Source organism: Bactrocera dorsalis, chromosome 1 (assembly GCF_023373825.1).
Source record: "Bactrocera dorsalis isolate Fly_Bdor chromosome 1, ASM2337382v1, whole genome shotgun sequence".
Taxonomy (NCBI): Eukaryota; Metazoa; Arthropoda; class Insecta; order Diptera; family Tephritidae; genus Bactrocera; species Bactrocera dorsalis.
Genome location: NC_064303.1, coordinates 1,391,146 through 1,403,126, shown reverse-complemented (window position 1 = coordinate 1,403,126; position 11,981 = coordinate 1,391,146). Strand labels below are relative to the sequence as shown.

At 36.7% G+C, this 11,981-nt stretch overlaps 1 protein-coding gene across 6 annotated transcripts in view; it reads right to left on the bottom strand.

Annotated features, from left to right (window-relative positions):
* Positions 1-489: 489 nt before the first annotated feature.
* LOC105232282 (angiotensin-converting enzyme) overlaps positions 490-11,981 on the bottom strand; it is a 118,520-nt gene continuing 107,028 nt past the window's right edge. For all 6 annotated transcript variants that reach the window (XM_049447758.1, XM_049447743.1, XM_049447767.1 and 3 more), the window contains exons 9-10: positions 1,182-1,322; positions 490-988 (exon numbers count right to left, since the gene is read on the bottom strand). In XM_049447758.1, the coding sequence (XP_049303715.1) occupies positions 673-988; positions 1,182-1,322 (457 nt within the window). In that variant the 3' untranslated portion in view covers positions 490-672. The remainder of the gene's footprint in view (positions 989-1,181; positions 1,323-11,981) is intronic.

Genomic DNA, 11,981 nt, shown 5'->3' with positions numbered 1-11,981 from the left:
TGACATAACCTGAAACTTTATTTGAAAAACTAATGTAAATCAATATTTGGATTTTTATTTATATATTTTTTATAAAAATGTTTCCTTTTTGGTGTCTAATAATTTTTTTTAATTAAAATATTTATTATTTCTCCTTTTATTGACTTAATAAATTACCCAATTTTTCAATAAAAAATTTATATAAAAAGCGAGCCGGGTTTTATGTTCCTTGAAATATCTACCGTACTATAAAATATATATAAATTTTCTCAAAAATTGGAAAAAAGACCCCATTCTTAAGGTGTCTTATTTTATCTTTCGTTTCCGATGCATTTCATCATCCAATGATTTTCAGTTTTTCTTTTTTGCGTACAATGATTTGGCATCAACTTGGTAAGCCAAAATCATTAGTCTTCAATTTGCTTTTGAATATACAACTGTTATAATTCTTAAGACAGAACAAAAGCGTGTAAAGAAAGCCCAAATAAAATGACAAACAGACACTCAATATTCCAATTATACTTTTAATAAATTTTATTTTTTTAATTTACAACAAAACTCCATTATCAATAACTTTAAGCTTTAAACATTTTAGGCATGTACAAAAAAATAAAATAAATATATGTATATAAGCATATGCATAAAATAGTATAAATTCCGACCATTTAAACCTAGCAAAGAGTTTCGTTTTCCTTAGACTCTGCGCCTTATAAAAAGCAGCGACCAAACCACCAGCAACAGTGTTGGCAATCGCACCCAATCTGCCTTAGTACCCGCGTTATAGTAACCACCCGTTACTTGCAGGTTCGCCGTCTCAATGCTGCGCTTGCAGTAGTCGCCATCGTAATTCCAGCCGACAAACTCGTTCGTGCGTAACGACTCCAGACGCAGCCACTCCTCGAGTGGCGCAAAGTACTCACGCAGCGCTGTGCCGTCCAACCGACCCTCACCGAGCGTCTCTTCCAGCACCTCCTGCCACGGCTGTGAGGCACCTTTAGCCATTATGCTTCTGCAAGTAGAAAATAGTTTTCTTTAATATATTGCTGCTTAAGTTAGAATGAAATTAGAAAAAAATTTTTTTTTTTTTTTTTGGGAAAATTTACAAAAATTTCTTTAACTTCAATTCATATTTTTCAGTTAGTTATTTACTATATAATATTTAATGAAATTTCTTACTGTCTTCTCTATACCATATATCTTACTTCAGTAAATTCCCTGCTTCCGGATGGCGATACACGTCGCAGCGATGCAAAGGCTTGCGTGGATCACCGGGCACATATTGACCGCTCACGCGACACATGCCACGGTAGATTTGGAACTGCAGAATAGTTGAGACATAGTATCTGAAAGTAGAGAAAAATTAAGGCATTTATTAAATAAGAAATTCAAATACAAGTTGAAAATACAAGTTGAAAATACAAGATGAAAATCCAACAAATTGCAATTTAAATTTTTCTCATTTGAAGAAACATATTGTCTACAAAATTACGAATTTAAAGTATCAAAATATTCAAAGATAATCGATTTAAAAGCTTCAGTAACTGACTATTAAGTTTTTGATAATTTACGAGCACAATGAAATAGTTTAGTACCGCACGTCCGATCTAATAATCGATTGAGCGCGCTTAAACTGCAAAATCGCCGCTACAGACTTACTTACTTGCGTATGTAGCTAAGCATATGTGTGGCCATTAAAACACGTAGCATCACATGCGCATTAACAGTGAATTTAATTAACTACTTAAATTACTTTTGACTAAATATGAAAAAGATATACTTCGCAACTGCTTTCAAAACATAGCGCAAGGTCGTTTTGCAAAATCATTTGAGGTTTATTAGTAATTTAGTTTGAAATTTGTTCATATTGCCTTGTTTACACACATTTATCCTCGTAAATCCAAGTAAATAAAAAAAACAAAGTTGTCAATGAAACAAAAGATATATTTAAATAACTTTCACGAATTCAGTAGCTTAGGAACCTTACAATACCTCCGACCTGGGCTGGTCCATGTTAAATGTGAGCTCAAACAGAGACAAATTTCATAAATAGATACAATCTCTTTCTATCCTCGTGGGCGATGTTGTAGAAGTGTTTTTGTAGGAGTTTATTCACAGCAATTTCAAGTAACTATTTTGGTTGTGCAAAGCATTCAGTGAAGATCGTAAAGTCACCGAAACCTTGCCCTACTCGAGTAGTCTGCTTACCTCTGGTTGTGACGAAAACATCGAAAAGGTTACAGACGTATTGGCATCAAACGCTCTTAGCATTTCTTATGGAACGACTTAAGGAGGTATATAACAGTAGAAAGGTGGGTTACTGAATTTAAACGTGATCGTAAAAGCCTTGAAGACGATCCAAGTGAAGGATGTTCAAAAACCGCTTTAACACCAGTAATCATAGCCATAAGGCAGGTTATAGTTTTGGAAGATTGTCGATTGACTGAAAGACCTTCGGGATTCTCACTACAGGGATGGAATCCACAGATTGGAGGATCATTAGAGCAAGTGTATTAATATTCAGGGAGATTATAGTGAATATTAAAATGTATTTTGAATCATAAAATTGTGTTTTTCTTAACAAATGACAAAACTTATTGAACAACCTGGTACATATATCTCGTATGTATACATACAAACCATACGAATATAGATTTAGACCCATACATCATAGTTCTATAATAAAAGTTCAATGATAGCCTTTGAATTAACCAAATGATATAAAGGCAGTAATGTTTAATAGAAAAAATTTTATGGTAGAATAAATTACATATCAAAAGTCCACTAAATCAGTCTTGAAAATGAACAAGTTTCATTTACAGTATTGCCCCACAAACAGGCCAACTTAGCACTGCTTTTAATAACAATTTAAGTGCCGAATGAAACGTGTCCCGTGTCTTTGTGTTTACTCACAGCACTAAAACATAATTTGTTAGCAGCTATTTACAACATACTTTATATTTATAGCAGCCAGCCAACAGCACTGGCAATGCTGAATTATCAAATTATTAGCACCATCAAAATGTTAATGATCGACAATTTGTCCTCAAGCCGCCATTGCAGCGCATAAAAATTGCATAATCGCTTGCATGCAAAAACCAAGCAATTAAATCGAAACTAAAGCACAGCTCGGCACTGTATTTGCTACTTTGACTGCTCAGCCATGGCCTCACATACACACACACAGAAAAGGTAAGTACGTCGCTGGTTTTGTGGCCAGGCAGCGGCTCAATGCCGGATACAGTTCTAGCGCTGCACGGAATTTGCTACATTTTGCAATATCCACAAATCATTACGCGCTAAATAATGAGCCATAACCGACGGCCGAGGAGCAATGCGGCACTGCCGAGTGGGTATTTATGAATTGCTGTACTTTTGCGCTCGTTTATTGGCGTCAATGGCAGTGCTTAGAGGCAGCCATGCCCACCGGGGGCTCTGCGAAAGCGAAATTAGCCGTAATCAATGGTAATTATTGTTGATTTACAAATTACGTGCTCGTTTCCAACAAACACATACACACAAATATATATACATATACATACATAAACGTCTGCATTAAAATATATACATATATCCGAGTTGTGTTCAGTTTCATTGCAACCTGACAAATTCATTTAAACCGCTTAACGTTTCGAAGGCTGCTGTCGATTATGGCCGCTGTAGTTGTTGCTGTTTGGTGGTCAAAAGCTGCTGGGGTGTCAGCAGTGGGCGTTGGACAGGGTGCTTTATTGTGATGGTCACGTTGCGCTGTTGCTGATTTGCTTAATTGGCGCTGCTTAACTTACCGTTTTCAACGCCAATTATGGTAATTTCGCGCTAAACAAAAGACTTAAGGCACAAACTTCAGCGCCGAAGCGGGCGAAGGCGGCTTCGAATTAATTTCAAGTAATTTAAATATCGAAAGTCGAACGTTGTGGCTGTTGGGTTCTTATTGGCATTAGAAAATAGTTATTATTTAAATTTAAGTAGGCCTCATTAGTTGCCACATTCGTGCCGCTTGAGTAGGAAAGCCTTTGGAAATATTAAGACCAAAAATAAATAATTTATTTAAGTTGTTTTCGAGCGGCGTAGTGTACTAATTAAATGTTTCGAATAGCTTTGTTGCTTTAAACTAAACAAGCTTCAAAGCAGCCTCCTTCTTAAGATTTTCTGCCGTGAAAAAACTTTTCATAAAATTCACAGACACTTCTAAAGGGGCTTTAAACTTTTTGGTTCCTGAATTTTTTTGATCTAATTAAAGTGATTAAAAAAGATAGAGGAAAACTACTGCAACCCAAGTGAAAGTGCCGCTTATACCTCTGATGGGAGATCAGACATGCGCGCCTTCTAATTTCTGCTGATGATCCTTGGTATTACTCGAAAGCAAATTCAAAATTTTCACCAAACCCTCAGGAATCTCCAAAATATCATGGTTATGGTATAGTAAAAACAAAAAAAACGTTAACTTCGGTTGCTCCCTTCACAAATAAAAAATCTTTCTATGCAAGAAACTGATTTTGTTTGGACGGTTTATATGACAGCTATATGTTATAGTCATTCTATCTGAACAATTTCTCAGGAGATTACATTATATACTTAGGTAATAATCGGTGCCAAATTTCGTGTAAATATCTCTCCAAATGAAAAAGTTTTTCATACAAGCACTTTATTCCAATCGTTCAGTTTGTATGGCAACTATATGTTATAGTGATTCAATCTCAACAATTTTTTCAAATATTGTAGCGATGCTTTAGAAAGTCCGACATGCCAAATTTCGTGTAGATATCGCTCCAAATGAAAAAGTTTCTCATACAAGAACTTAATTGCAATTGTTCAAAATGTATGGCAGCTATGTATATATTAAAATAGACCGATATCGGCAGTTCCGGCAAATAAACAGCTTCTTGAGGAGAAAAAGACGTGTGTAGAATTGTCTGATCGATATCTCGGAAGTAAAGAACTAGTCTCGTTCGTTTCCTTTTGGGGCTTAAAAACGTCATGGAAAACTTAATATACCTAGTTCAAGCTGCAAATATTAGGAAATTATATTTTAATAAAAACTAAAAAAAAAATCCTCACATAAAATAAAAAATTTTGTCATTAACTATAAATTTTTGAAAACTACTGCGTCGCTGAATAGTGACTAATAAAATTACCATACATCACTTTCCCATTTTTTCTTAGTTTTCGGTCAATATCCTGTTGTGGTTTGTGTTCCCAAGCGCTCGCTGCTAACGATCACGCCTTATAAATCAAACGAACGACACGAAGTGCACAACATGGCACAAGGCATGCAAACCCACTGCCACAGTGCCCTGCATTTGCGGAACGGTCAGATGGTCTGTAACCAGCAAACAACAACAACAAACATGCATCGAACATACATATGTACATAATGCAAGCAACGGGTTTAACATGCGGGAAAATCAACGAACACAAGCGAGGCAACAACCTTTAAAGTCACAGGCAGTTGAGCAGCCGTCCAAGCAATGAATCAGCAAGTAGCCACAACAACAAAGGCAGCCGTTAGAAGCGGCGAACGCCAACGCAGCAGCCAAGCCGTGACTGAGACTAAGGTGCATGTTTGCGTTGTTTGTGTTGTTGTTATGTTTGATTTAGCTCCACTCTTGGTATGGCTGTTGGGGTTATCGCTGCTTAGGTGGCATGCAACAATTGATTTTACTGCTGCTTTTTGGTATTTGCGGCGCTTGGCGCTTTAAATCCTTTTGCATAACAATTAAAAACACGGCTTTAGCGTGCAATTTTGCTTTTTTTATTTATTGTCTTTTAATTGTCGCTTTTTTGGTGAGTGGTTATGGTTAACTTACTTTGACTTAAAAATGCGCTAATGCAACTTTTTGTGGTATAAAAATGTTATTTTGTGCTAATTTTTGTTTTTGCATCAATAATGGTTACTCTATTACTTACAGAGACGCTTACAAAGCGTTTTGTTTTTTTTTGACTTTAGCACTAATAAGCCACCAAGAACATTGAAAACAACAAAAAGCGTCATGTCGCTGCCGGAAAAATGGCTCATAATTTATTTGCTGTTGGCGCGTGATTTCACTGAATCCATCATCATGACTGAATGACACAAAATTTAAATTAAAAGCAACGTTCAAGGTCACCTCCGGTATAGACAACCACATTTCGGCACGATTTAATTTTCTGTGGGAAAACTGAGGTCTGATCAGAAAATACTAAAAAAGCTGACTAATTTCAAGAGATCAATATGCAAAAGATACCTAATAATTATTATTTTTGTTGTATTTATTTTGATTTAAATTTCCTTTTTTTGCTAATTTATTGAAGCAGAAATGTTATATGTCACATTTGAGAACAATGTTTTTTGAAAAAAAAAAATATATATATTAGCTAGACGAAAAAGTCTTTTCGTATTTTGTCAATAGATGTCATTGCAGTCGCATATCTGCAGTGATACCAATTACATTGTGTAATACCAAATAGTGTTGGAAAGGTGAGACTCTAAGGGGCTATAAGAGAGTGGCGCATGAAAAATTAGGCTATTTTCGTGAATTTTTTTAGGAAAAAGTACGCAATTGAAAATTTAAAACTTCTTTGAACGTAATAAGGCATTTTTTCAGCTATATTTTGAAATTTTATTTGTTGTTGTTTTTAGGTAAAAAAATGGTATTTTTTTTAATGCCAAATTGACAATTTTGAAGCAATCAAAAAGACCTTAGGTCATTGAAGTTGATCGATGTCATCCAAAAACTATTCAAGATTTCACAGGATATTTTTGAAAATATAAACTATCGAAAAAACACATAAAAAAAAACTTGTTTAGAAAGTGTCACACTGGGGCTACCTTAAATTTCATTTAATTTAAAAAATTTAATTCAGGAAATTTGAAAAAAGTTACAGTTGTTCAAAATTGAGTGAAAATAACCAATGAAATGTGTGAAGTTTACGGAGACGACGCTGTTTGTTTAGCACAACAACTGTTCGCTCCTTCGGTTCTGGAAAGTTTGATGTAAATGATCTACACTGATACAAATTTTACACTAATGGAATAATGTCTCAAGGTAAAATTTAATAAAAAATATGAAAGAACTTGTTTGATATCACGTCATAAAAGTAATTTCATAAAAAAACGATTAGGTTAGGTTAGGTAAGAAGGTCGACCCAAAAGAGGATCTCACAAAAGTGGTCGGCTGTTTCCATCTCAGCCTTATCATATGTACGCCTTTTGGACGCTTTGGCATCAAGAAACAAACTCCTACAATTGCGGCAAGAAGAACCTTCCGAAAGGCAAATAATTTACAGTCACATTGAAGCTAGTGGTCGATCAGTGTCTACTAAATACACACGAAGTCCAGAAGTTCACCACGAGACTAGGAGACTAGGACAACAGAGTTCGCAACCAGATGTAATTGGGTCTAGCGATTCCGCTATGACCAGACAATAAGTCTAGATTTTAAACGCATTTATGGAACAATCTCATTCTTATTCAAAGTGTATTTTAAAACTTTTCATAAAACTTAGTTTGGCCTGTTGCTGGTCAAAATAGTTGCACACTATATTCAAACGGTTTGATAAAAATAGTAAACATGTAATTATTCATATTATCCGCAGCTGCCCTAAGACCAGATGTGGATCCCAACGGATTTTTCTGTTTCCTTGCCTGCAAAAGCCAATAAAAAGGGAACCAGAATGCACCTCAGCTCTCAATGCTATTCCGGGAATGCCTTCAGTGACGCCTTCAATGCTTCGAAATCGCGGTGGCAGCGTTGCATCGACGCAAAAGGAACTTATTTTGAAAGTTTATAAAGAATTGTAACGATTGGTTTAATAAATTTGTTTAAATGGACTCAGTCCTATTACTTTCGGGACAAACCCTGTAAACTATGTCTCATTGGCAGTTAAAATGTGGATTAGGAATTTGCACGATCATGCATGTCTAAAGAGATTTTTTTAACGGTACTTTTTTTGGAAAAAAAATCAGCTTCATCGTGACGAGTCGAGTAAAAGTCCATTTCATACCCAAAATATCTACCAAAATCATTCGAAAAGACTCGATAGAGATATCGAGCTCTTTTGCCTAGAGAGATGGCACACTTGCCTGAGGATTGTTACGCACAATATCCATCCTTTGCGAATATCAATTCAACGATCTCTCGACTGTCTTTGAAAGCTTTGTATCACTCGTACGCTTGTGCTTTTGATAAAACTGAATCACCGTAAGATTTTCCAAAATTCGCAACGTTTCCGCATATGGAATTTGGTTAGGATTACTAAATTTGAGAAAAATTCTTTGTTCGAAATTTTTATCCATTGTAAAATTCGCAACGCGATAATGAACTCAATCTCCTCTTCCAGTTCACATTAAATAATAGATTAGAAAATGAGAACACCCGTGCAAAGCAGCAATTTGAAGTCTTTGCTGTTTCATGTTGCATGTTACTTTAGCCTTATGCAATAACAAATGACCAGCTGCATGCCTGAAAAGGCCTTTTTCGAAAAGTGTTATCGAACTACATTTTGACACAACGAATTCATCACATCATCAAAATTGTCTCACACCTGCTTTTCGTGCCATTTTTGCATTTTTGAACTTAAGCATGTAGTTAAAATACTTTGAACAAACTTTAGCCCAAATATTTGCAATCACCTCTAACATAACGCACCATAATTTGCAGACCGTTAAGTGCAATAATCACCGTAAGTTATTGCCTCCGCTAACCGCCAACCCCCAACCGCCGGTTTACGCTCACCATAACTCCGCTCACTCATATCGGACGCAGGCACAATTCGGTTGGTTGCTACACTTCTAGTTAGTTACAATTACATTGCTAACTACTATATTGCTAGCCAAAGCTTAGAGAAGCGTAGCGGCAGGCAACAGCTGGAGCTGAGCCACCAGCTGCAGCATTTGACCAACCGAAGCCAGCAAGTGGCCGGTGAATGCGTCAACGCCGCGCGATGATTATGATGATGGCAGGCAAAATGCGAATGTGGAGCAAATAACTACAGGCAGTGGCAATTGCAGGCAGCTAGCTGCTTGCCACAACCAATTGCTCAATACAAGGAGGCGGTTAGGTTTTTTTTCTGTATCGGGCAAAAGCGAAGTGTGTGCTTTTAAGTGTCTGTCGTGTTGTCAAATGGCTGTCGTTGGAAATGGCTCGGCTTGTGTGCCAGTTAAGCAGACTGCCTGTCGGTGTATCAGCCGGTCACCGCTCAAGCACTCACATGTGAGACACACATGTTTATGTCTCCTGTGCGCCAGCGTCTTGTCGGCATTAAATGTTTGCCATCACATTTGGTACAAATCGCCAAAATGGCAGCCAGTAGCCGCCGGCAACTGCCGATTCTTTATCGCTGCCATTTGAGATGGCTAACATGTCAAACTGTACACACAAACATTCACACACACACACACACACACTTATTGGGGGTTTGTAGCAGTTGAAGGCAGTCTGTCAACAATTATACGAATGTTGCTGAGCCCCTCCCGCCGCAGCCTGCCAGCCAGTCGGCACAGCCGCATTTACTCGTCTATAATAACACATTTTGCTTCTGTTTCTCAAATGACTCAAATTAAAGGTTGCGAAATTAGCACACGCACGAAGGCGCTCATTCACTCGCTCACTTGTTCACCGACTCCTGCCACCGCTACACCCCGGCCGCTTGCTGTTTGCGCTCTACTAGCAATTGACCAATACGAAAATGGTTATAATTCTTGTTGCCACTTTGTTACGATTTTACGTACACTGGTTTACATTTCTTCAATTTGATTGAACTGTTGTCCGCCCAGTGCTTGGCGGCAGCAATTTTGTTTTATCTTATTTAATTGCGTCGATAATTTTGTCTCGTTCAGTTTTTTACAAGACACATAAGTGTATTTATGTATGTTTGTGTGTGTGTTGAAAAGAAATTAAAATTCGCCGTAAAATTTTGTATCATATGGTGCAAGATCTATTTTTATGTTGCTCACCATGAATATGGGTGCTGTACGTTGGATAGCGTTGAGAATGTGGTTCGATTTCGTAATCCTTTGATTTTTATTGCCGCACCATAAAGCAAACGAGGTGGTGGTTTAATTGCTACTGAAACAGTAAATTTTTCAACGGTGCTTGGAAAAACAACAATTTTCGGTGGTTTATTGCCGAATTTTTAGAAAGGGATTTTTTTATATTTTTTTATTATTTCTTATTTTTTTACACACGCATTTGCTGTGGTGCTAATTACCAACATTAAATGCCGTGACATTAGGTTGCTGTAGATAAGTAAGCTTTTGTCTATTTCAAATCGAAGTCTGAGCACTCTTCTTGCTACAAAACCTAACAAATTTAATCTATTGCCACACTCATTATGTTATTTAAAGATTATTTAAAACTCAGAGTAAAAAAAATCTTCTGACTCATCTCAGCACCCCCGTCTCTCTTTCAGTTCTTTCAATCCACCCCAGTTGCTTTCCAATGCATTACACTGCTTGTTTTCACGCTGATTATTTAATTAACCGCCTCAGCAGAAATTTTTCCATAGCGTGTTGTAGTTTTGTTGCAAAATCTCCAACTTTTCACCAGCAGAAATGTACAACGTCGCATAATGTCTTTCGTAAGTGCCACTTGGAGACCGTCCGTGTTAGCGTGCGAGAAATTCAAAAAAATTCAAAAAAATCACACTCACATTCATAAAATAACAGAAATAGTTGCAAAATGTTTATGTCTCTGGTGAACAGTTGGAAAAACGAGTTTGCATGTAATGCGAGTGGTTGGCGCGCGAACGGCCTTATAGCGGCAATTAATAGTAAAAATTGTAAACAAGAATAAATTGGCGGCAAAAATCTCACTACATTGAAAAGGTATCATACGTAGTTACCGTTAGTTCAGCATAGGCGCCGCTCCAAATATAAATATTCACATTTATGGGTTTCAAAAGTTTTCCAGGCACTTGAAAAGCGAGCGCTTGCGTTGATAGAGCGTACTTGGCGGCAGCGGGGGGTGCGGTGGTGGTGGTGTAAGGTGTTGACAACCGTAAACGCCTCTAACATAATAATTTTGATTTCTAGCTTAAAGAATGTCTAATTATAAAGTTGATAACAGGTGTGATGAGTCAACTATCTAAACGATAAAATCTATAGAGCCAGGGGGAAAATTGGTACGTTACACTTAAAACGAATACTAGTGCATAACAGATTGAAGAATTGCCTTTTTGTTAGAAATATAAAGAGTTATAAATTATAAAAACTACAAAAAAATGAAATTTTAATGATGACTTTTATAGCTACTTTCAAAAATAAGTAATTATACCCTACCAAGATGTATTAAGTTTGCCAGAATGTCTGTACACCCAAAAATAAACGTCGGATATCCACTAAATAGAAATTTTAATTTAAATTTCTCGAATATGAGAAATTTCAAATCGATGTACTTTGCTAAGTTGGTAGGATTACTTCCTATTTTTGAGCGCGATCTATGAACCAGCTTGTTTACACCAGCTGCTTAAGTCAGTACACCTCAGAAGTGGTTGCGAGTTTTACGATGGATAAAAATATCGAATAAAGATTTTGTCTCAAATTTTAATTTTCTAACCAAAATTCGTCTGCGGAAACATTCCCAATGTTGGAAAAAGATTAAGGTTATTCAGTTTTATCAAAAACACAAGCTTACGAATGGTACAAAGCCTTAAATGACGGACGAGAAGTAGTTGAAGACATGCCTCGTTGAATGGCCTCCGACCTCTTCAACTGAATGAAGAATATGGAGCTTGAATATCGTCAGGCCAATGTTAGAGAGATGCCAAAAGAGCTGAACATCTCGCACGAGCCGTACGAATGATTTTTTCTTTCTTTGGAGTTTCTTTAAGGAGTTCATATTCAAGCACTTACGTGAGAACATCTGTCGAAAATGGCCGGAATTGTGGAAGAGCAATCGCATCGAGCTACGATTGTGACCAAATTGAAAGCCAAAAACACAATAAATACCATCGATCAACGTCATATTCATCAGATTTGGCTCAGTGTAATATTTTCTTGTTCCCCTCTCCGCTTGTGCATTTGTATA